Raw genomic sequence first — 27,380 nt, forward strand, 5'->3', positions numbered from 1 at the left:
TGTGGAAATGACAACACTGTGATAATGATGATGATAAATGTACTTTTTTTCTATTCCAAATAACTGCTACTTCCACTGTAATGTGTTTTCTGTGTAAACATAATGGGGAAACAAAAACAGAAACCCAAAGCAGAATTTAGAAATTATTCTAATATATAGTTAGTTACCTGTGTTCTCTTTTTTCCAGAACCAGATTTTGGACTTTAAGAAATTCAGTGCTGTCCATATCCACTTGTTCAATAACACATCGAAGGGAGCGATACTTCGAAAGAGTAGGTGCTTCTGCACTCCACTGCGTGGCTTCACATACACTAATCATGTCTTTGATTAGCTAGAAGTAAAATAAAGTAAATAGATTAAAAGGAATAAATAAAAACAGCAAAAAAATAAATCACAAATGAATCTATGATAACTTCCTTTACATGTGCACTACACCACTAATATCCTAACATTTAAGATGGGCTTCAGTATATCACCTGACTGTTTCAGTTTATTCAATTCACTTTTTTTCTGAAGCACCCAGATCAAAACTGAACAGCAATATATATGGCTAAAATTGTACTATCAGCTCTAAAACATAGAATATGTCTTCTGAATGGCAAACAAAAGAATTAACACATTTATATATGACACAATAAGAAACGTACTCTGAGAACATCATGGCCAGTCCAAGTACAATCAGACTTACTGTTGACATTAGCTGCCTTCTTTTCCTTATTTTATTCATTTGGTAACCAGGTAAGCCAAACAGGCACAAGTCAGAGCTAATGACTTGATTTTTAAGTAATCTGCTTACAGCTGAATGTGATACACATAGAGACAGAGGGCAATCTAACTTAACAACAAAAGAATGAAGCTCTTTATCTGAACCTCCTGTGCTTCACTGACAGTTTGTAACGACTCGTCAAAAAAGACAAGTTTATTCTAGCCAGGGATACCGAATCAGACCAGCAGTATCTATCATATCCTTAGGAGATGACAAATAACTGCTAGTTTCTTACCATATCAGTTTAAATAGGCGGACCCTCACTGATGATCATTCCGTGGCTATGGGTTCTTTAGCATCAAACCTTGGCATTCTTTTTATGTAAAATCCCATGTTTGGGGACATCCTAATGTCCATACTAGCATATTACAGGACACAGTTTGTCAGCTAACATTGGAAGCCCTCCATAAGGAGTTCTCTATAGGCTTGAATCCTAAGCATTTATGACCAAAGTCTGAGGAGCTGCAGCACTGTAAAAACAAATAACTCAAATAGCTGTGTCCAACAGTACTAAACACCCAGAAGTAACTTTACTCCCAAATCAAAGCTGAGTCAACATTTGTTGAAGGTGTACACCAAAGAGAAAATGACTATGACACAGACATATGCAAAAGAGATATTTCTAAAACAATTACCAGCATCAGCCACTCCTCTGGTGGAGTCTGACTACAGCCTTTGTAAACTGTGATTAGCTACCTGGTAGTAAAAATACAGCAGAGGCAATTCACCTGGAAAGTGTATTAATGGCAACAGTGAAGCCTTCCCTCCCTAGCAGAAAGGAGATGAACAACTGGTCTGGCCCTCCTCTCCCACAGTTTCTGCTTCCAGAAAGAAAACAAACAAGTTAAAGGAATGGTTCAGGTGCAACCTGAAAAAACACCTTTAGAAGAAAAAGTGGGTTGAGTCTTAAAAACATTATATGCTTGTGAAAGACCAGCTATGGCTCCCTAGACATATGGATCCAAAGCTCTGAAATTCTACGAGCTGAGATGGTGGCCTTTTGTGAAAAAAAAATGTTATTCATGAAGTGAACTTCAAAGCCACCAAGCTATCAGTTTTAAACAAAGGATAAGCAAGCCTGTCAACCATGAAACTCAAGTCTCTTGAAGGGTAGTGGGTTCTTTACAAGAAAATGGAAATGCAGTCTCCTTTATGGAACTGTTTGACCATAGGCTGCTGGGCCACAGTCTTGCTCCCCAGAAGTTTGTGATGCACACAGATAGCTTGCATGTGCATTCTGAGCATGGAATCACTGAAGCTCAACCCTATGCTATGAGCCGAATGACCAGTATAGTACAGGGTACTGCTCTGCTCAAAATTCCACTTGAGGACATAAGCCTGCTGAGTGCAGAACTGCCTAACAGCCTCAACCCTCATTCACCTCTGAAATCCACATCACAAAATCTGGTGGGATCAGATCTACATTAGCAGCCAAGTCTGAGCTGGAACCAGCTGTTACCTCAACTATGGGTAGCATTCTTGATTTGGAAACACAAACCAGGAACCGTAATCTATCCAAAAAAAACAAAAAAAAAAACAAATCGCCCAAAGTGATGAGACCACACCATAATATAACACACTTTAATAACCAGACTAAGCGCTTTCATCAAACATATTGACTTCATAAGAATCTGGTCTAAAAATGCACAACCACTAACATTTAAAAGTCCCCCTTCCAGTCATATGACATCCACACAATAAAAAATGAACTTCCAATTAATTAATTAAATACAAAATAGTACATAATTAAGTTATTAATGAAGTTCCACAACCATCCTAAAAAAGTTAAACAAGAAACATATTAATACATTGTTTAATAATATTCTGGTAACATTCAAATTTGATAATACACAGGTATCAAAGTACTGGCAATAGAAATACACTCATTAAGGCCAGGAAAAACATTAGATCTCAACTCAAGTAGCCACAAAGTTTCCCGTTCCTCAATCAAATCCTCCCAGGGCCCACCCATCACACTTTTAATAACAGTATCAAACCCAAAAAAAGCAAATCCATGCTCTGTATATTTTTCTCTATGTTTAAAAAGGGAAATATTTATATCTTGTCTTTTCATTTCAGATATATGCTCACATATTTGTTCCCTAAATCTACACTGGGTCTTCCCAACATAAAAACATTGGCATTGCTGACACTTAGCTACGTATATTACCCCCCCCCCAGAATTACAGGTGCAACAGAAAGGATATGTATATTCACACCATTAACTTCAATTTTCTCCTTAACTAGAATGTACTTGCATTGTCCACAGGGCCCACATCTAAAAGTTGGCTGTCCTTCCCCCACCTTCTAACATTTTTTTTCAAAGATATCCCTTTCCTATAAACTAAATTTTTTTTTTACCTATAGTTTGATAAATACCTTCAAAACAAGCAGTAATAACATTATGGTCTCTAGTATAAGTGGTAATAAAAGAACACCCATAATTTGACTGTTTACTAATATTGTTACTTACACACAATTGCCCCTGCCTTTGGCATAATAAGGGAGTCAACTCACCACTTTTCCACTTATTTAGTACTTCTTTCACCTCGACAATCAAGAAGGTGGGATACCGTCTGGTAATAAACATTTTCACTAATTTACCACTTTCTTCCTATAACAGCTAGTCATCAGAGATCATTCGGGCCAACCTAATTTATTGCCCCTTAACAATAGCTCTTTTCGGTTTTTCCAGATGACTACTGTTATTATGCAAAAAATATTAGAGTGGGTTGGCCTTCTATAAATGTTGCTCACTATGCCCCATTTAAGACAGTCCTTAGTTAACTGGACATCAAGATAACTAATGGTCTCATTACTACAGGTGTAAGTAAATTTAAAAACAAATGTAGTAGAATTTAGATATTCAACAACTTCATATGCCTCAATATCTGTACAGTCCCATCCTGCAAATATGTCATCCAAAAATGTAGATATAGCTTCCAAGGGACTGGAACACATTTTTCAAAAATAAACTTATTTTCCCATTGTAATAAGACTGCATTAGCAAACAACAGGGCACAAGAGGCCTCCACTGCCACCCAGTCTTCTGTTGATAATAATGTCCCTCAATATAAACAGAATTGTTCCCCAAAACTAGTTTCATAAGTGTAGGCAAGGTATTAATTTCATTATTGTTAAATGCCCCTGACTCAAAAAAATATTCAAGAATCGAATCAACTGCCTAGTCATAGGGTATGACACTGAAAAGATTCATCACATCAATAGTCAAAAAACATAACCACTCTGAATATTCCACCTCCTTCAACTTTAGAAGGAAATCCCAAGAATCCTGGCAGAGATGCTTATAGAGTTTTAATAAACCATTCAACTTTAAAACAATAAATTTAGCTAGGAAATGTGCTTTATAAATACCAATATTGACACTGGGCCTCAAAGAGGGATCAACGAGGGACTTGTAGATTTTAGGAATTCCAAAAAATTGAAGAAATTCAAGGGAATTTTGTTTCCAAAAATATATACACATCCATATCAATTTGGCCCTGTTCCACCATGTCCTGAAGATAAAAATTTATTTTCTTATAGGCTATATTATTAAAATGAAGGGAGGTTTCCTCGTAAAAATCATCATTCAAGTATTCAAACATTTTGTTGTAGTAATCCCTCCTATTCATTACCACAACCACTTCTATATCGGGTTTCATAACCCGTATATTCTACTTTTTTCCAATAATAATCTTTATTAAATTATCACGTATGGCATAGGCAATCTTACATTTATATAAATGAAAAGCAAACACTGACAGCACTTTAGCTGCAAACATTATACATCACAGACATAACTGAAACAACTGTAGTTGCAATTATACATCACTTATAATCTATCCAGTCATTGTCAGTAAAACATTACATAGCTCATTCAAATCCTGCCGCTCAAACCTTGTTCCTTCTCTGCATATATTGTTTCCATAATTCCCATTTTTTTAATGTAGTTTGCTCCATCCCATTTCTAAAGATCCTAATTCCAGTTGTTTTAACCATGTTACTATATTCACTACTTCTAGTAAAGTTGGTCTAGACTATGACTTCCGTTTTCTAGTAATTGCTGTTTTGGCAACCACCATAATTAGACTCGGCAAAGCTTTACTATGTCAATGCAATTCCAAACCTGTAAAAACAAAACAGGTCTTCCCCTGCACAGCGTGAGGCAAAAAAGAACTTCGCCTTTTTCGAGCGACTACTCTACTATTGCCCACAACCTGTAAAAACAAAACAGGTCTTCCCCTGCACAGCGTGAGGCAGAAAAGAACTTCGCCCTTTTCGAGCGACTACTCTACTATTGCCCACAACCTGTAAAACAAAACAGGTCTTCCCCTGCACAGCGTGAGGCAGAAAAGAACTTCGCCCTTTCGGCGACTACTCTACTATTGCCCACAACCTGTAAAACAAAACAGGTCTTCCCTGCACAGCGTGAGGCAGAAAAGAACTAAGCCCTTTTCGGCGACTACTCTACTATTGCCCACAACCTGTAAAACAAAACAGGTCTTCCCCTGCACAGCGTGAGGCAGAAAAGAACTTCGCCCTTTTCGAGCGACTACTCTACTATTGCCCACAACCTGTAAAATCAAAACAGGTCTTCCCCTGCACAGAGTGAGGCAAAAAAGAACTTCGCCCTTTTCGAGCGACTACTCTACTATTGCCCACAACCTGTAAAAACAAACAGGTCTTCCCCTGCACAGCGTGAGGCAGAAAAGAACTTCGCCCTTTTCGAGCGACTACTCTACTATTGCCCACAACCTGTAAAACAAAACAGGTCATTATCTGGTCATTTTAGTATAGACTTTAAAGTAAAGTATTATTTAAGGGTCCTCAGCACTAGCACGAATCTCCCTAGGCTTACCCAAACAAAAAATCCAAGCTTGTTTGCATATACTCCACTTAAACTACACAACACACTCTAAAACTAAGGCAAACAGCTATAACATTTTAAAAACAAGCTCCCAAAGCATAGGAATTGAACCTGATTTTTGTTTAGATGAGATTACTCACCTGCAAGTTAATTATTCAGGAGTTACATCTTGAAACCTGGGCTCTAGTGCCTTAGTGTAAACCCCGCTCCGCTCCCCGCCCTGTCCCCTATTCCCACCCGCCCCCAGTACTCGTACTTTTATAACCTCAAACCAATCCCCCTACTGTCCACTAACTTCCTGTACCTCACTACTGCCCTCTAAGATCAAACGGAATATGACACCACCCAGGAAGCTTATCATACTAACTCTTTTTCCCTTCATACTTGTCCCTTACCTAGCTACCCTATATGAAACCTGGTCTTACATAGGCTTCCACCACCCAGGCTACCAAACCAACCCCCCCCCCCCCATAATTAACAACAGAGGCCATGACTCAACTCCCTACTCACCCACCTTGTTAGAACTCAAACGCTATGTAATTATCAAACCTACCAATATTAGGCCAAATGATAAACATTACTACAAACTTCTACTCAAAGCCCTCAAATTCATTACCACTCTGAATCACAGACTAGCCACAGATGGTGATATCCACCCCAACCCTGGCCCTTCCCCTCCACTCAATTCTAATTCCACCCTATCCTCCCCTCCACTTCTCAATCTAAACTCTAGACCCTTTAACTCTCTTCTGACCTGTCATCTAAACATCAGAAGTGTAAACAATAAGATTCACAACCTACATGCCCTTTTAGCTACTTGTTCCCCAGACCTACTATGTCTCACAGAAACCTGGCTTAAACCAAGTATGAAAGACACACAGATAATCCCACCAGGGTATGATATACTAAGAGCAGACCGAATAACTCATAAAGGTGGCGGTGTAGCCATACTCTACAAAAATACATTACAAATCTCCCTTGCCTCTCCACAACCTCTCCTAACAAACAATGCCGAAATTCTACTTGTAAAACTTCAACCAAACAAACATAAAAGCATAAATATAGCATGTATTTACATCCCCCCAGGCAACAATAATAACAAAACCTTAGAGGACTTTCTCCATTGGTTAACTCAAACTCACCCCCAGGAATCCATAGTGTTAGGTGACTTCAACATCGATTGGAATTCCTTCTCATCTAGCTCCCCATTTGGCAGCATAAATCTACATGGCTTTTCTCAGCTCATATCCACTCCTACCAGACTAGGTAAACCCCAAAACAAAGACAGCATCCTGGACTGGATCCTTACTAATAAAGATCCTGACCAGTACTCAGCAGGTACTCACCCAGAGGACATGAGTGATCACTTACTCACCTATGTTATCAAATTCAAGAAAATCACCACGCTTCTTAGAACCATAAAAAAAATCAGGAACAATAATAAATTCAACGCCTCCATTTTTCAAACTGAACTTAAAGCCCACAACTGGACAATACTCAAGTCTCTTCCTCTTGAAGAGGCAGTTATCTACTTCAACACCACCTTCCTCAAGATTCTAGATTCCCATGCTCTAATACGGTCCATTAGAACTAAAACCAAAACCGCACCATGGCTCTCTAAGGAAATAAAATCCAAAATCCTATCTAGAAACAAGATGTGGGTCACATGGCGTACCTCTAAAGACCCACACTCCCACCAAACCTTCCGCAACTTAGAAATGAAACTAAAAGAATGATCTTAAATGATAAAAAAACTTCTTCCTCCACCTCCAACACAAACACCTTAATAATCCACAAAAATTCTGGGCAGGCTTAAACAAGCTCCTGCACCCAGGCCAGGCAACCACCCCCACTCCAACAACTTGCAAACAACAGTGCCCTGTAAACATTGCTAACACATTCAATAGTTTCTTCACAGAAACTATACAATCCCTGGCCACACAATTCAAACAAACAACCAGCCCACTCCACTACCCATGCCAGCAGAATACTACAACTACATCAGATCATCTATTTACCTTCGATCCAGTACCCATATCCTCTATAACATCTCTTCTTAAAAAACTAAAACCCACTAAGCTAGCAGCTGACCTTCTCCCAGCTGAGTTTCTGCAAAAGCAGCTGAGGCCATTTCCTATCCCGTCTCCATAATCATAAACCGTACCTTGTCAGAAGCCTTCATCCCCTCCATATGGAAAATGTCCCACATTATTCCTCTCCATAAAGGTGGCAGCTCACTAGAGCTAACCAACTACAGACCTATAGCTATACTCTCACCCCTGGCCAAAATTATGGAAAAGTGTGTCCACAAACAACTGATGGAACACCTCACCAAAAATAAAATTCTAGCCAACTCCCAACATGGCTTCAGGCCAAATCACAGTACCACATCAGCCCTACTATCCTTTTCTAATACCATCAATAACTTCAGAAACAATAATAAACTACCATCTGCTCTTTTCTTAGACCTCTCCAAGGCCTTTGATATGGTGAACCACATTCAACTCCTCCATACATTAAAAAAACTATCACTCAGCAATTCCACGCTGAAATGGTTCCAATCCTACCTGTCCAATAGGCAACAGGCTGTTCTATAGCAGGACAAATTATCCACATGCCTACCTGTTACACTTGGAGTTCCCCAAGGATCTATTCTTGGCCCTCTTCTCTTCACCATCTTTGTTAATGACCTGCCCACAATCACCCCCATGCCACATGCATTCAATATGCAGATGATTCGACTATCATCAGCACTGCCTCCAACCTGGCAGACCTCACTGCTTCAACCCAAGACACCTTCAACCTAATAGAAAAATGGTTCTCAAGTCGTCAACTAGTTCTCAACCCCAACAAAACAAAACTACTTACTTTCTCACCCACTAACAAGACTCTTCCCCCCACCTTCTCTATTACATCCTCAAATGGAATCACTATATCACCAGAAGCTCACACAAAGCTATTAGGTGTTACCATTGATAACTCCCTTAAATTTGACACCCATTTCAATCTAACCATCAAAACCATCAATAAAAAGCTTGGCTCTCTCTATAAAGTAAAACACTTTCTCACTCCTCACGCTAAAATTACAATTGCCAGCACACACCTACTATCAACTCTTTTCTATGCCTCCCCCCTTTTTACAAACCTAAACAAGACAACCCTTAACAAACTTGCTTCTTGTTATAATCACATAGCTAGATTTGCCACATATTCCACCTTTAGAACGCACCACTGCACTAACTTGAAGCAACTAGGGTGGTTAGAGTTTTCCAGCCAACTCCATTTCAACCAGCTCAAAACGGCTCACCAGATACTGTATCACCCAGAGAAAACACCAGCTCTGAAAAATATCATTCACCCCTATATTAACCTGCAATCTTTACGCTCCTCCAATAAGATCTTAGCTCAAACTACCAAAGCCAATAATTCTGCTGGGGATTCTCTATTCTCAAACTTTGTAGGTAAAATGTGGAACTCCCTACCGACCATGCTCACCTCGGAACCTTCACTCCTACAATTCAAAAAAAAGCTCAAACCCCATCTCAATACTCTCTGGCAATGTCCCTGTTCCAAACCTGATTAACCACTATCATTTACCCTTCTCTTACCCCACTATCCTTAACCGCTTTTTAACAAGGCGCCTTTGTAACTGACCTATGTTTTTTTTTATATGCTGCTGTTATTTTTTTCCCAAGATGTGATGTATCTTTATATTGTATTTAGAACTCAACTATCTTCCTTTTTTGCATTAACAATGTTCATATGTCTGTTATGTACCTGGAGCTTTTCTCCCCGGGCCTCCACTGAAAATGGACATGTATCCAGTCGGACTCTCCCGGTTAACAAATGTAAAATAAAATAAATAAATAAATAAATCTGTATCATAACTAAAAAAAAAAATCTCCCCAGTCAATCCAATCTGCTCACCCAGCATCTCCAACAGAGCAGCTTGCAGGGAATCCCTAAAGTCGGCCAAGCTCATTACACTCCCAAAAAGTATGTTGCCAGACATCTCTTTCTTGCCTGTCTCCCCTCCAACATTTGTAATTCACCTGAGGAAAAATTCTTTAGAGTCTACTTGGGGTATAAAAATATCTATGTAAACACTTCCAGGCAAAGATCCTAAATCCTCTAGACTTTGTTGCATATCTGGAAGATATATATACATCCCCCATTGTCCATTTGTGAACTGCTTATCCAATCTCTCTTGCCAATCCTTTTTAAGCTCCTCTGACTGATTCTTATAATTATCATGCACCCTTTTATATGCTCTACTAATTATTCCTTTTTTAATAGCAGCTTCTATTCTAGATTCTATTAAAAAAACTCTACCAGTGCTGGTCTTTCATTTAGGACACCCCTCCCATTTCTTTCTCTTTGCCTACACTCTGATATCAAGCCTTGATAGGGAAGGCAATCTGTAACCTGCAGTCCAAATAAATGCTTGGCCTCTTCCCATTCTGTTACCTTTCCCTTTCTAGTTATTTGCTTCCAATACCTTGGTTCCTTTGCCAGTTTTCTCCAATAAATTCCATCCCCCTTTTGCCTACTATCTGTATCTCTAACCACCGTCATCCCTATCAGCATCCCTATCAGCAGAATCTCTTCTCCATTTTTCTGCCGGTTTAGTAATTAGAATACTCTCTGCTATTTTATGAATATAATACTCTGTATGATTTTTGCTGTTTTCCTTAAGAGTCTGCATCCAAAATCCCAATCTCTCCTTATTTCTTGAGATCCCCCCCTATATCATCATCATTCCTTTCCACTTTGAATGAAAGTTTTCTGCTTGTGCTATGTATAAGAGCCTTAATTGTGCTGCTCTAAAATTCTCCCTCAAATTGGGTAATCTTAGTCCGCCTTGTTCTATTGGAAGAATCAGCTTATCCCACTTGACCCTTGCTGTCTTCCCTTCACAGATAAAATCCTTCAACTCGTTTTCAATTGCTATCCACGGCTTCTCCTCTGGTTGATAAAAATATGCCTGACCTGTGTATAAGACTAAATGGACTAAAACATTTTAGTTACCTGCATCTTAGTATCCATATAACAAAGCCTCCGGTTTCTCACTTTTTGTATTATCTTTTGTTTAGTCTCTTCCCAATATCCTTAGCTGCCACAACAGAGTCATTTCTAATCAATACTCCTAAATACTTCACTTGATCATGTCCACATAAATATGGATATTGCTGGACCAATTCATGTGTGGGTATATAATTTGCAGCTATTGCCTTTGTTTTAGCTTCACTAATTTTGTATCCCAAGAAGATATGAAACTGTTTTAAAATCTTCCACAACACTGTAATGTCCCTTTCTTGTTTTGTCATGTATAAAATATCATCTACAAATTGATCCAGTTTTTCCTGACTACCATACCAATTACATCATTGGATTTCTGAGTCCCTTATTTTCTTGGCCAATGGTTCTAAATATAATGCAAACAGCAAAGGAGACGGTGGACAACCCTGCCTGGTTCTTCTACTCAAACAGAAATGATCAGAGAGGACCCCATCAATTTTAATTTTCGGCTCCCATCCCTCATACATACTGCCCTGCTCATGAAGTCCCAGTCTACTCTGCCAAATGGTTTCTCTGCCTCAAGACCCACCAATAATGATGGTATTTCCTTGCATTCTGCTTCCCTCTAGATCACCAATATTCTTTTAATACAATCAAATGTTGGCCTCCCCTTCACAAATCCACACTGATCCAATTCTGTCTATGTTGGTATCACTTTTGCCATTCTTTTAGCCATTATATACATGATTTTATTTTATTTTACAGTTTGTTTACCGGGATAGTCTATTGGGCTGAGAAGAGCCCATTTTCAATGGAGTCACTGGGAGAAATGCTCCATATGAAATTGTACAATTCTGAAAAATCCATAATAAATGAGTAATACAGTAGTAAAATACAGACATTATATCGATGCAAGGCATTATACAGATGTAAGACCTTATACAATTTAGAAAAATCCATAACAAATGAGTAATACAGTATTAATACATTTGTTTGTACAGTGGGAATATAGCAGTGGAGGTGAAGGAGGTGAACATAAACACTTTATAATCATGGTTTACTATTGAAATTGGCCTGTATGAAGCTGGATCCAATTGATCTTTACCCCTCTTTAGGTATTACAGTTAACATCACCTTCTTCCAGGAAGTTGGTACGTCTTCTCTTAAAATACTGTTAAACAAAACCTTCCAGGTCTTTATCAGTTTTTTCCCTCCTAGCTTCCAGACTTCCACAAGAATACTATCTATTCCTGGGTACTTTCCCGTAGATTGGTTATACATAGCCATTTTTATCTCATCTCCTCCTATCCTGTAAGTAATTGAGACTCATCTAACTCTAACCTTGGCATACTTCATTCTTCCGTAAACATTTCCATTTTTACATTTTCTTGATTTCCATATTTCTCTGCTTTATACAAACTTTCATAAAATTTCTGAAATATTTCTATTACTTCTACAGGATCACTTGTTATCTTCCTTGTTATAGGCTCCCTAAGCTTGGTGATAGCCCTTTCCGCTTTCTGTTGCCTGCGTTGTTGTACTAAGTTTTTGTGAGCTAGAATTATTTATTTTATTTATTTATTTATTTTACATTTGTTAACCGGGCTAGCCCAACTGGATATATTTCCATTTTCAGCAGAGGCTCGGGGAGAAAAGCTCCACAGTAACATTAAAAACAAAAAATTATAATGCACACTTGTAAGAGAAAAAAGTAAAAATATAAGAAATGTAAAACAAATAATAAATGAGGGAGCAGTAGGTTACAAGGTCATACTATACATAATCACCATATTCGAAAAAAAAAAACAATCAACAGCAACTCATGCATATTATTGATGTAATCCCTTATTTTCTGTTTAGCATTCTGCACTTGCTCCTTTTCTTGTTCTGAGAGATTCCCCCTATTTTGCAATACTTTAACATTTGTCAGTCCCTCTAAATAATTAATGTTACTTCTTAGCCACATCTCCCTTTCCTTTATTTCCATCCTAGTTTTCAACTCCACTTTAATTTTATCCCACTCACTAGCTATATTTTCAGAATACATTTTTATCTTTTCTAGTAGCTCCTCAATTAATTACAAAACCCACTACTCAAATTCCTCTCTTCAGCCAATTGGTGGGAAAGCACCAGTGTCTCATTTTTATTTTATTACCTTGCATTTTTATTTTAGTTTTTATTGGCGCATGATCTGAAATGATTATTGGGTGCATTTCAAGACCTTCAATTAAATGTGCATGTTCCTGTGGGATATAAATTGTATCTAGCCTAGCCTAGTTTTTGTGTCTTGTAGTATAATATGTAAATTCTCTCCGAACTCCTAGTACTGAATTTACATCTTCCATGCCAAACATTTTCATAAAATTCTTCAAAAATCTAACCTCCTTTTATATTTCCCTTCTAGGCCCCCCAGATATATCTTTACCATTGGAAACTAAATTCCAATCTCCACCTATAAGTAATATTCCTTGCTGAAAGCTGATTATTTCTCCCAGAATTTTCTTAAGCTCCATTATAGCAGTTTTAAGTGGAATGTAAATACATACCAGTGTAATCCTCGTCCCTTGCCAGCAGCCCCTTAGTACTATATATATCTTTCATTATCTTTTTTTTTTCTCTTCTATTACTATTGGAGCTCCTCTTGCAATTAATGTAAGTATTCCTCTTTTCCTCTGCCCCAGATATTCCACTGAATAACCATCCTGAAAACCTTTCTTTACCAAATTCATATGTTCATTTCTTTCCATGTGTGTCTCCTGTAGCATAGCTATTTGCACTCTACATTTTTTAATATAGTTCACTACTTTTTTATATTTATTTGTAAGACCATTCAGATTGAAAGACATTACAGAAAGCATCATTTTCTTATATAATTATTATTACCACCTTTTATGTATAACTGCTTTTTGTTAAATGCCTAGTTCCAACTTTTATGTTACATGCATATACCGTTTGGCAGGTTGGTCTTTTATATAGTTGTTTCTTGTCATATATCCATTTGAGCTTATGCCACATCTTACATAACTTTGTTTCTTGAAAGCCCTCAAAGAGAACAAACAAACTCCACAAAAAAGGCTTATTAACGTAACAACAGACAAAACTATGTACATTTTAAAATATTGAAGTTTTTGCTTCCTAATAAGAACAAAAGTTCTAAGTTGACACCCACACAGACAGACTAGAGTTAGAAAAAAAGAAAGGTTAGTCATGCTGAGATGCATGGCATGGCCTGTGCTATTAGTAAGTGCTATTTGATTTTGTCTATCTTGTACCTCTCCCAGCAGAGAAAACACTTGAATGCTTTTAGTAAACACTTTCTCCAAGCCATTTCTCTTTACCAAAATGTGTTCTAGTGACATACAAACCAGACACAAAACTGCTAAGGGTACCTTGTTTACAAGAAAGAAGCCTTGTAATATTAAATATTCTTTTTCATTTACATGTGTTCTAATAAACTTGTTATTGGATAATGCCTAGGATCTTAACCCAGTCACTTCCCTATGCAAGCATGAGAAAATGTACACTGATTTTTCTTTTGTCATACTCTCTTAACCAGACCTTTCCTCTCTCCCCAACTTTTTTACATTGCAGTGCTTACATTTCTTAAAACTGAACAAAGAAAAAGAAAGAAGTGAAAAAAAACACCTGTTTATATGGGTCTACATTATATGAGCGAATTGCACAAATTGCGAACGCTCATAATATCGAACGTACCAGACCTCAAACTTCCTATTGTCCCCGCTAAATATATATTCCAACTCCGAGATAGCACTACAGTGAGGAAAGGGCAAATATCAGATTCTTCACTGTACCGCAATCTCAAAAAAAGCACTTCGAGGTCCGGTACGCTCGATATTAAAAGCGTTTGCAATTTGTGCGATTCACTCATATGATATAGACCTGTTATTCCCTCTTATCTGGGAAAATCCCCGATTGCTTTCAAAGAACATTATTTCCTAGTCAATTTCCCTTTTCTTTTCTTTTTTCTTTTCCTTCAGCCAATCCCCTTCCACCACACTGTCTGCAGTCTCTCTTTATTTGATTTTCTCTGTGGAGACATGAGAACCAGACAGCCAGTTTCTTTTATCAGACTGTTTCCATGGAAACAAAGACCTGCTGCATTTGTTAGGAAAAAAAAAACCCTCATAATATTCAATATTCTTTTTATTTACTAGCTCTCTCTTAAAACTAATCAATGTAAGGTCCTTAATACAGTCATTTCCCCATGCAAAAATGAAAAAGCAAATTAATTTTAACTTTGTTGTGCCTTTTTAACCAGGCATTTTTTTTACATTGAATTGCCTACATCTCTCAAAACTGTACAAGAAGAAAGAGAAAAACACCACCACAAATACAGCACTATTAAGAAAAGACTAGGTTTTCTTTATTTACAGTTAGGTTTCTCCCCTCTCTTCCCTTCCGCAAAGCATTTTTCTGAACATTAATGATATGAAGTAGGTCAAATGCTTTAGAGTCCCCCACAAATCCAAGAAATGTTGAAAAAATCCAATATTTCCAGATCTTTTTGTTCTACTGCATTGTAATCCCACATTGAGTTACATCACCCAAATCCTGTCTCTGCTTCATTTCCAACATGCTCTTGATTCTTCTAGTCAACTCTTGTGCTCCCTTCCTTTTCTTCAACATTTTCTGTTGAAATACTCAAAAAGGTTTCACAGGTACAGTCTCTGTGGTCTTTCTTACCAGAAGAACAAGAAGCAGAATCTTCTTCTGTTTCACAGCTCACTTTTTGCTAGACAAACTTTTGTATTTCCTCCTTATCATGCACTTCATTAAAAAATGCTGTCCCTCCAGGGAAAAATACTTTAAAGACAGCTGGATACAGCAGTTTGAATCTCACACCCATGTCTCAACATTCCCCGAATAGTAGAATTAATTTACTCCTCTTCTGCCTGGTATACAGTGAGTAATCATTCTCCTTAAACACTCTGTCTCCCACTTGTAGTATTTTGTCATTCTGCCACAGTTTTGTCAGAATCAACTCCTCCTGCTGGTAGGATTGCATCTTTACTATTAAAGGTCTAGGTTGCTTTCTTGTAGCTAGGTTTGGAGCATACACACAAAGTGCCATTTCAACTAATAACTCCTGCTGTGGAATACCAGTCCAGTTGCTTATCTGTGCTTTCATAAAATTAATGCAGTCTGTCCCTTCAAGGTCTCTGGTTTAGCTGAAAAGCTCAGGTTTTCCCTACGTTCTCTGTCCTCTAATTCTATTATTTTTTTAAACATCTCTTCCTGAGCAGTCTCATATTCAGCCAGCCTTTTCTTCATTTCGACCTCTGATTTTTGCAACTTTATCATCTCAATTGAATATCTGTTTAAAGCTTATTCCACTTTTCCAGCCTTTTGTTGTTTGTGTTGATGCACTCCATCAGTGTTTTGTTTAGTTTAACCAGGTCTGTATGCAGCTGTCATATATCCTCCTGTAGGTTACTGGAAGTCATGTCTGAAGGTTGCACTGCAGAACTTTCCCAGTCAGCATTTCTTCCTCACTTTTTGTAGCTGATTTTTTCCCCATGTCTTCTGTATTTCTTTATTTTCGGCATCCAGACAGTGCACTTACTTCCCAGTTACTGAAATTTACCCATAAACACCAGCCTACTGCCCTTTTCTGCTGAGTTTCTGTTTTCACAGTGGGAGAACTAGAAGCAAGCTGTTACTCATTGTACAGCCATCTTGGAAGTCATAACCCGTATACTGTTGTCCTTAACCAATTCTCTCAATAGACAAACTTTGGTGGGATTCAAATTATCAATTGGTTCAAGCAGTGTCTTTTGTAAATATTTCCTTAGTTCAAAGTCACAAATGTTCAAACAGTAATGGAGGGGCCAAAGGTACTACAACTTAATTTTGTTGTACAGCATTAGCTTCTTTAAACAATATTTTTAAGTTTAACCTCTTTAAATACAATTTAAAATCAGGTAGCACATTCTCAAGTTTAGTCCCAAAATCAGGCACAAAGAACAAACCTTTACTCAACAAGTCAGCGTGTAAAGTACTAAGTTCATTCATAGAAAAATTGAATATTTTAAAATCACAAGTTGTATTATAAATAACTGGCCCAGACTACTGATTGTCCATTACCAAATCAATACTCACTAAATCATTTAAGTCCATTTTGAATTCTGGTTCCATCGTCTGCTGTTCCGCCCCCTCAATGTTTCTGCTCATTCCTACGCCAACCTTGATTCCTGTTGTAAATTCCTCTGGTTTTGTATCCTTTCGGAGCGTCTCAATGGGATATTTTCTAAAGGGATTTCATCAACCCCATAATTACAAACAGTCTCAACTGCCATATCTAGGAATCCTTCCTTACTGCCATCGTTCTGCCTCCCTAGCGATCCGACTGGTCGAGGATACACTCTCCCATCCTGGTACTCAATACTATCCCGTTCCATCTTCTTTTCTTTACTTTTCACTATTTCATCTACCATTCAATCAATTTTATGATAAATACTGTTGTATTGTCCATGCAGCAATGCCAGAGTTTCTATGTTGGGAAGACCCAGCGTAAATTCTGGGAACAAATATATGAGCATATAGCTGAAATTAAAAGAAAGGATAGAAATAATAAACTTTTTAAACATATGGAAAAAAATCCAGAGCATGGATTTGCTTTTTTTGGTATTGATACTGTTATTAAGAGTGTGAGGGGTGAGCTCAGGGAGGATTTGATTGAGGAAAGGGAAACTTTGTGGCAACTTAAGTTGAGATCTAACATTTTTTCCTGGCCCTAATGAGGGTATTTCTAGTGGCAGTACTTTGAGAATTATGTCTTATCATTTTTAATTTTACCAGAATATTATTAAACAATGTATTATGGGTTTTTTTCTTTTACATTTTTAGGATGGCTGTGGAACTTGATTAATAATTTAATTATGTATTAATTTATAATTAATTAGTTAATTGGAAGTTTATTTTTATTGGATGGATGTCATATGACTGGAAGGGGAGACTTAAATGTTTGTGGTTGTGCATTTTCAGACCAGATTCTGGTGAAGTCAATGTGTTTGATGAAAGTGTGTTATATTATGGTGTGGTCTCATCACTTCATGCATTCTGGGTTTTTTTTGGAGGTGTTCTTGGACCTGAAGAATTTCCTACACTGCTAGGGACTTCAGATCCTGAAAATCCACCCTCTGTGGCCATCAAGGAGCAAGGAAAATAAATTTTGATCTTTCTCCCCTAAACTTTTTGATAAGGCATGGAATGATCAGGAATGGCAGAAATGTGTGCAAGAGCCTCTTATACCACTGAAGAGAGAATTTAACTAATGAAACTACATGCCCACCCTGCTAATCCAAAAGAACAGTGGGAAACTACATTCTCTATAGTAGCAAACAAGTCAGCCCCCTCGGTGCCTCGCTTTTACAAAACTCTGGCTAGGAATAATTTCTAAATCCACAGGAGAAAAGGGATGAGCAGAGTGGTTCAAAGAATTCACCAATTCTTTCACTTCTCCAGAAATATGAATATCTCATAAAGTGGTGCCTTGTATATGGCCTAGTGCAAGACAAGCACTGTTCCCTGCAGAGGGTGCATGTCCTTGTGGGTGCCCTGGCTTGCTTGGATACCACACTGTAAACTTGTCCAAATTGAGAGGAATGCCCATTCAAACAGTTCCATTTTTAAGACAATTAAAGTCAGAAGCACCATTCTCCACTCCAAATGGCTGAAATGACACTTTCTCTCCAGGTGGGCTATGCCACGTGCAATGTGTGGAAGCCTAATTGAACTCCACAACCTGCAAGCAAGTGTGTAGTACCAGAACCTATAAAAGGTTCAGCTGAAGGAAAGGAACACCCATCAGTAGGTTGGTGGGGACTGTCCACCACTACAGGGATTGTCAATAATGGATTAATATCAAAAGAAGGTCCACAATCCCCTAACCTTAGTCTACAGCAAAATCTCCATTCTCAGGTGTGCAAATGGTACAAAGACCATGGCAGTCATCATATCCAGAAGACAAAAGCTGTCAAATGCATCAATCTTATCACCATTGCAAATGCAATGAACAATCATAATCCTACTGGGCAGGTTTCCTAGCAGACAGACTTGGGGGTTTATTCATGAACAAACATTATTTAAAGAAGATGTGGAAATCTCCACAGCCTAAGTGCTTAACCAACTAAAACTGTGCAATAAACTTTGCAACTTACCCTTGAAAAAAGGAAAGTTCAGTCCTTCAGTTTACTGATAACCATATCTGAGAATGCCTTCCTAGTAATGGCACTTAACCTTCACAATAACACTAATCTCTTCTAGAAATCTTTTTTCCATTAGTAAAATTTATAACAAGAAACTTCTGGAAAATGTTTACAACTTAAAGCTACAACAAAGGGAAAACAGTCATTAAGTTGGGATATCTTTCTTTACATTATCTTACATGAAATCCATGACTGAAGTGGCATATACAATCAGCCATTATCTAAATTTACTGGATTACAACATAAGAAAGTTTACATCCTGACAAGTGACAGAGTCCTAGCATATCTTGGTGCCAGCACTTTCCTAAAAGACTAATTTATTTACTTTCTTAACTGGAGCTATTAATTTCAGTATAACATATCCAAGATATCCATTTATTTATATATTTCTGATGAGACTTAACCTGCATGGTCTTATTCTCCATACCGGCAATCTAATCTGTTAGTCTTACAACACTTGGGTCTTGTTACAGAAAAGAAATATTGTGTTATGATTATTCTGCACAAAATGCATATTAACTTGAAGTTTCTTCACAAATGATTCAAATAAAATGTTTGTACGTTTATGTTGAAAATATAATGCAATATATATGCATGATTACACAAAATACACTTTCACATAAGTTGTAGCTTTATATTTCAAATGATTTATAACTGCATTCTCTTCTCATCATCACATTACAGTGCAAGTAATGTCTTTTGGCTTTTCCCGGTTAAGGGTTGCCACAGCGGATCACAGGTCTGCATATTGATTGGCAGTGGTGTTTTTACGGTGTCGGGTTGCCAGCCTGGCATCCAATCTTCACAGAAGGCACACACATACATACATGCACCTACCTGCATGTCTTTAAAACTCACTTGACTGTAGGTAGGACATGCAGACTCCACACAGAAGGCACTCCTGCAGGGAATCGAACCAGAGAACCTCTTGGTGTAAGGCAACAATGCTAACCGTTGCACCACCGCGGAGCGGTGTACTATAGTGTACTGAAAGAAATTTGAAGGCAAAGTAAGTGCTGAAAGAGTTGAGGGATGTTACAATGTTCAAGAGAATCTGGTGCCAAGAATCTTTTGTAAGCTCTTGCCTTTTCAGGGAAATGAGTTAACAAGGATGTCAGTAATAGATGGTGTGTACTGGTACTAAATGTTGCAAGGTTGAAGGACAGATTTTTATACCAGGTGGTTTATGCTTTAAAAATATTTGTCAAGTGTTCACATGAAGCTCTAAGTGAGAAGCATGAGGGTGCAAATTATTTTAAAATTGTATATTTGTTAAAGGCTATGATATGTCAAAGGTCTGCATGCAGGAAATTGATAAGAAAATGCATATATGTAGCATTATTCTTTGTTTAGAGACTGATCTGAAATTTTGTAAAGGCAGTCTCCCAGCACTGTTTACAGAGTAAACCAGTACTTTGCACATCCTAAAGCACTATTCTTGACTCAAAACTAAAAAGGTAAAACTATTTGTTACACTCTAACAGTCTCACAGCACTGTTCCCGATTTCCACCTATGAGCTATGGGTGTTTTAATGGATTCACTTCAGAAGCTCGAAATACTGAAATATCAAATTTCAGTATTTCGAGCCCAGCAAGCCGAATCCACAAAACCACGAAAACTCAAAACCGTGAAATTCAAAATCTCGCACACCAGATATTTTGAGTTTTGTGGTACTACTACTACACACACACACACACACACACACACACACACAAAACCTCTCTACTAAATGAAAGCAGGGGGGGCAAGCATCCCTGCACCCCCCACACCCCCCTACTTAAATAGTCTCACTCCAAGGTCGCACTACATACAAACACAGACAAGACACCACCACACAAGCTACATTATCCTCGCGCACACACACATCACAGCAACAAAACACACTGACACACACCACAGCCTCTACCCAAAAGCCTTAGCACACACTCACACATAGACACACACACACACACACACACACACAAACACACACAAACACACACAAACACACACAAACACACACAAACACACACAAACACACACAAACACACACAAACACACACTTACTTACCTGAATACATAACCACAGCGAAAGTTCAGAAGCGCAAAATTCAAAACCTCCGGTATTCGAGGGTTTGAATTTCTCGCTTTTAAACTTTCTCTGTTCTCAGGATTCGGCTTTCTGGGCTCGAAATACTGAAATTCGATATTTCAGTATTTCAAGCTTCTGAAGTGAATCCGTTTTATTTTAGCTACTATTGCTGTCAACTTAGTACACCTAAACACCAAAAGAAGTTCCTATGTGTCATGTAATAGCTGGATATAAACCGGCTTTTTGTTGAAAAAATGTCCAGCAGATACCTCATTCACATGTTTTGTGGTGCAAGTTTAAAAGCTTCCAATTCACAGCAATCCCAGAAAATGTAATCCCATCACCTCTGACATCATCCAGACACTGCCAACACTTACTAGCAATCCGGAAGACCATCTGTTATAATTTACCTGGTGTGCAGGAATATCTGAGGAAAACATTCTAAAACAGTTTTGCCTTATTTGCATAACTGAGAATCAAAAAAATCTCAATAGACTGCTCCCACTACAAGTTTACCCATAAATTCCTTTCCCAGACTTACATTTTTTTCAGATTATACCCTTCTGGTTTCCGACTATAACCTATAGCCTGCACACATTAATCTTTTCACACTAAGCACTTACCCTAGTTTCAATCAAAAACTGTACCAATACTAATGGTTCAGCTGTCCTCCTCCTACTTGGGTTAGCTCTGCCTGGAACCCCACAGTTTAAGTTGTTAATGCCCAAATTTTACCATTGCATTTTCCCAAGGGATTCTTGTGTTTCTCCTCACTCAGCTGTTCCCAAAACAATGGTTCTTTATTACTACCTTTCCATCATTCTTACTACATTGTGGCCGAACACATCCCTTGGCCCTGATCCTACATATAAATTTTCCTAACTCCACCCTTTTAAGCCATTATGTTACAATGCATCCTTAACCAGAGCAAGTATTTTTGCCAAGGAAGTCTCATTATTGCTGTTCTTGTATTACAATGTCCAAAAGCCAAGTATTCTATTCTACCAGGGCAACCCTACTTGTGTCAGTATCACTTCTTTCCAACTAACTACGCAGACTTCTAGCTGCATTAGATATAACAATCTTAACTAAATATCTCTTTAATAGTCCTAAAAAAATAGAATATTTAAGGCCCCGCACTACAAGGGTAATATGAATTCTCCCATGTGACTCTAGCAAGTTTGCTTTTTCTGATAAAATCTTGCATTGTTTTCTTGTATTAAGGATAGAATGTTTCCCCTAAGTATACTCACAGGGGCACCAGAAACATTTTACTGGCTTGTATTTTATGATTTGAATCCATTACTATTAGATTATATTTTCAAAGCTTCTTGACAATTTTATTCCATACCTCTTCTTAACACTCACAAGATGTCAAAGGTAATGAATTTGTTGATCATACCCCTGAATATTTTATTCTTGTATAGCCACAAATGGAGAAGTTTGAATCTTGGCAACTATATGTCTACGTTTTAAATGCATTTATTTTGCATGTGAAATGGGCCTGAAATGTTTTTAGTTCTTGAAACAACTGTTGGCACATCTTGTTCTGGATATGCCAGGCAGACTAACATCAATGATCAATGATGTATAATCCAAACTCAGAGTCTATGCAGGCCATTTAATAGTTCAATGAATTACTGACCCTTAAGCATAGACAATGTTCTTGATCTGCCTGTCATCTGCAAATAATGCTATTTTAATTCACTTTAACTGTAGACAAAAATTTGTCAAACTTGCACCTACAGTGTGGAACGCGATTCATGAAAAGGCACAGTTGTGCAAGTAAACTTACTAAGGTAGTAGTCATTTGAATGATCACTACTGCAGTAATATGATTTACATCACAATAAGGACAGAACAGTCATCCAGCTTCCAAAGGTTCAGGGCAACTTTGATGGGCCCACACTGTTACCAGCTTGAGCAGAGCTGAAGAAAAAGAATAGTTTGGGTGTTAAGCCCTTCAGAGCTTTCATGCCAACTGAGCGAGAGTGGCTAGAACCCTGACGAGGTCAGTAATAAGAAAATCATAATATATATCCTTATCCTGGCAACAAAATCATACTAAAATAAGGGGTATAGAGGGAGGGAGTAGCTCAGCAGCAGTGATCTTTCAAACATCTACAGTTATGGTAGGTTTACTTACACAATTGTACTATGTTCATTACAATGATCGCTGCTGCAGTAGCCTTAGCTATAGGGATAGACTACCATAGTTTACACTAAATGGGAGGAGGAAGGATGAGAGACCAGCAGCCTCAGGAGAATGGTGCTAGCAAAGCCTGTCATAGAGCTAGAGAAGGACTGCAGTTCGTAGTGCTTTGTAAAGTACAAAGGACCAAGCTGCTACTTACAGAATACTTCTAGAATCCAGTTCTTTCCAAAAATTCACAGATAAATCCAAGGCCCTGACAGAATGTGCCTTGAACATGCCTGGAATTGCTGTAAGTATAGCAAAAAGCAATAGCATGAGACAACTATTTGGAAATGGTCTGTTTTGACACAGGTTGGCTTTTCTTCTTTCCTATATAGGAAATAAATAACAGATCAGTGTTTCTGAAGGATTTAGTTTTGTCAAGATAATATTTTAGTTGTCTGCAAACACCCAAGGTATGGAGTATCCACTCATTTCGTTTTTAGATTCTGGAAGGAAGACAGGGAGATGGACAGTTTGGCTCAAAGTAAACTTAGGTACCACTTTAGACTTAAATGAAGGAGTATTTCTTCAGGAAGCCTTATGTTTGTGGAAAACGAGATATGTTACTCTACCATAACAGCTTACAACTCAAGATATTCTTCTTACAGAAGTCATAGCAATCACTGACACTGTTTTCCATGTTAAGAACCTCAAGTCAGCTTGATGAACTGTTTCAAATGGAGCACGAGTTAATTTTCCATGGACAAAAATAAGATTCCCAAGGAAGACGCACCGCATACTTCAACCTGGCCAAAGCTCTTTTTACACCATTTCTCACTTAGGCATAGTAGACGAGTTAAAGAAAATGGGAATAAAATCCTATGTCACCCACTAGCTTGCCAACTGGCTCACAGATAGGATGCAAATAATCAAAATAGGGGAAATTACCTCTACAGAGACCAGTCACCAGTGGAGACCCTCAGGGTTCTCTCCTGGGAGCTCTCCAACCTCTCCTGTTGGTATCTATTTTTCTGAAGTGAAAACCAACACCAAAGGGCTCTTGCTAACCAAGTTTGAAGAGGACTGTAAGCTAGGACAAGTCACTGAATCCTCAGATGACTTGGCCATCCTGTAGGAAGGTTTGTTTCAAATAAAGAAATAACTGGCGTCACAATCATGGACTGAAACTAAATGTCAAAAAATGCATTATTGTATCCTTTGAAAACACATCTGCTACAGGGAACTACCTCACTGAAAATAAGCCCCTAAGAGCTGAAACAGTTGTTCAGTATTTGGAATACCTTATTAAAAGGATACAAGGCCTAAACAAAATATCCTACATGGACCAACTCAAATCCCTGTCACCATAGTATGCATCTTACAGACTGCTAAAAGATGACCTGTGTCTGGCATACAAGGCATTCTCCGACCCATTACTGATGGATTTATTGCAAATAAGCAAGTCAAATGGCATCAGAAATACTTGGTCTAAAGATCTTAACTTCTTCTGCAATATCAACAGAATGGTTTGGAGGGACAGGTATATTTTGCAGAAGAATCCTCTGCTGTGGAACAGACTCCCTATCCACATAAAACAAATTTCATCCCCGTCCATTTTCAAGCACAACGTTAATCTATGAATGGGAAAAATGAAATATACCCCAGGACAGCCCCCAGTACTACTAATGAACAGAAGCAGCTCCTAAATGGTTTATCCCAAGCATGGGTCCCTACAAATGATCTAATGGTATGATTCCAGTTATCCTTATTAATGAAAATATATAATTATTAGCCAAGGAATGAGTAAGGTCAAGCTATAACCAAATGGGATAGGTTATTTTGAGCATAAAACGCGAACTTGGCTAGGTATAAAATGGCCCAAAAGGGCAGCTAGCCTAGTAATTGCCTATGAACCTATAAGAGCCATCCATTTTCTAGGAGGTTTAGTATGCAAAACCCCTTTCAAAAATATTTTCACATAAGACTGCATTGAAAGAGGGGAATCCATAGGCAGATATAATGAAATGCCCGAGGAGTCCTAATCTTTCGGGTTCGTTAACCCGGCTCGACACGCTGGATGATTTCGACGTGCCGTCAATTTTTAAAGCTATTTCTCAGCAGCTAGTGACACTTAATAGACGTTTGGATTGTCTTGACGAAAGAATTTCTAACCAGGGTGCACATACTCGTTTGGAAGGTAGTTACCTACAGCAAGGTTTACCTCAACAGCCGTCCGGTTCTACTAACTCTACAATCCCAGCGGCACAACCTTTTCCTCCAAGTTCTTTTGGTGGTACTCTGACTCAGCCTTCCACTACTGAACAACATGGTAGTATGAATAACCAGCATTTTGGGAATATGGGACAAGTTCCTGCAACAGCAGCAGCAGGTTTAGTGGTTTCTAATTCACTGCTCATTGGGATTCCGGTTTTACACGATTGGATTAATGGTACTGAAGGGCTCCTTTTTACAGAACAACAAGCACAGGGATCACCGGCAGTGAGTACAAACTCGTCTATTACTAATAACAATATAGCTAGTAATTTAAAGACCTTGGATTACAAACTAGTCAAATTAAAAAAAACTTCAGCTAGAGGTGTCTTACTTCAAGCAATGTTTAAATGACCATGTTATACCTAAAGGTCTACGCAGCTGTTTTGGTCCTACAGGACTGTTTATTGATGGGACATTTCTTGCTGAATTAAGGACTCTTTTTGATAACCAAGGTTTTCAACTATTAGAGATATTGATTAAACACTATTCTCTATGTATCTCAACTATCACAAAAGAAATAAACGACTTGGACAGTTTAATCAAATTAGATTTGGACTTTATTAGGTATAAATACGACTATGCTAGAATATTTAATAGCATTGATGCCCTCTTGGTTAAACTGAAGAATACTAAAGCTAAAAAACTAAATAGAGACAGGCTTTCATACCAACATGGAAAAGCTTACCCCAAGTTGATGACTACAAATTTCAAAGTTGATAATGGAAGGCTGCCAGAGACGGCCACAGATGTCCCAGAAGGGTCAAGCCAACAAATAGAAGGAAACTTAGACCCCATCTCTGAAGAAGAACATCTAGAACAAGAGCAAGGACCTAGAAGAAGTAATAGGTTGAAAGCTAACTATTACAATTCTTCAATGTCCAATAACAATGGTGGCGTGAACTATGGAAACAACAATAATAACTATTTTTTAGGACGGCACAACAACAGCCGTCAACCCAACCGGAATACGAAGAACTGGAATCGGTGGTAGACGCCGACACCACTTTTTCTAGTGGTGGTGGGGTAGAAACAAATGGGTTAAAGATTCTCTTTAACACAAAAGGTGACTTTAAGATCTATAATTTTGCTAATATCACACTAGAACAGAAACTTATTGATCTTCTAGCACTTGGTAACACATTCGTTCCTAGTCATTCATTTGATCTTACTAGGACGATTATAGACTTAAAAAGTTTTGTAAGGAAATTAAATTTTAATATTTTATTTCCTAATTTTGAAAAAGAACACAACAATACGTTAAAGTTACCTAGTGTCTTTAACCCTGTATTATACCCTGACTTAATTCTATTTGAAAAAGCATGTGAAGTAGACCTTAGAAACTTGTATGAGAACTTGAAAATTCATAATAGGGGTAAAAAATACAATACAACAAAGGATCAGATGGAATTACTAGATGAACTATGTAACTCACCAGTCAGAATTCTTAAACCAGACAAAGGGGGTGGATTGGTTATTTTTGAAAACAGCGATTACAGTGACAAAATGAAAATTGTCCTAAATAACCCAGCATATTCTTTATCTTCTAAGAATGAAATGAATATGAGGTACTCTAGAAATAGAGGATACTTCAGAGACCTATTTCTAGCTGGTAATATAGATTTGGAAACCTACAACTACATATATATTACATTCCCCAAGGTCCCAGTTATTTTTGGGATCCCAAAAATACATAAAGATCTGGAGAATCCACCTATGAGGGCCTTGGTGGATGGTAGGTCATCCATGACCCACCCCTGTGCACGCCTGGTGGATAAAATTCTGAATAAATACCTTAAAGCCATACCCCATATCTGTAAAGATTCTTGGTCCTTTCTCCTAGACATGAACAACATCCCCTTTGATGAGGCTTACAACTTTCTCACCATTGATGTGGTCGATTTATATATTTCGATTCCACACAATGAGGCCATCGAATGGGTTAGTATCATGTTAAAAGACCTGGGAGCACCACAGGTAGAAATTGACACTGTGGCTGAACTGCTGGATATCATCC

At 38.0% G+C, this 27,380-nt stretch overlaps 1 protein-coding gene across 7 annotated transcripts in view; it reads right to left on the minus strand.

Annotated features, from left to right (window-relative positions):
• Positions 1-27,380, minus strand: part of PARP4 (poly(ADP-ribose) polymerase family member 4) — a 2,883,551-nt gene that overhangs the window by 2,147,855 nt on the left and 708,316 nt on the right. For all 7 annotated transcript variants that reach the window (XM_044073295.1, XM_044073293.1, XM_044073297.1 and 4 more), the window contains one exon: positions 168-331. In XM_044073295.1, coding sequence (XP_043929230.1) covers positions 168-331 — 164 coding nt within the window. The remainder of the gene's footprint in view (positions 1-167; positions 332-27,380) is intronic.

Source organism: Protopterus annectens, chromosome 5.part1, assembly GCF_019279795.1.
Source record: "Protopterus annectens isolate FY-2018-M chromosome 5.part1, PAN1.0, whole genome shotgun sequence".
NCBI lineage: Eukaryota > Metazoa > Chordata > Ceratodontiformes > Protopteridae > Protopterus > Protopterus annectens.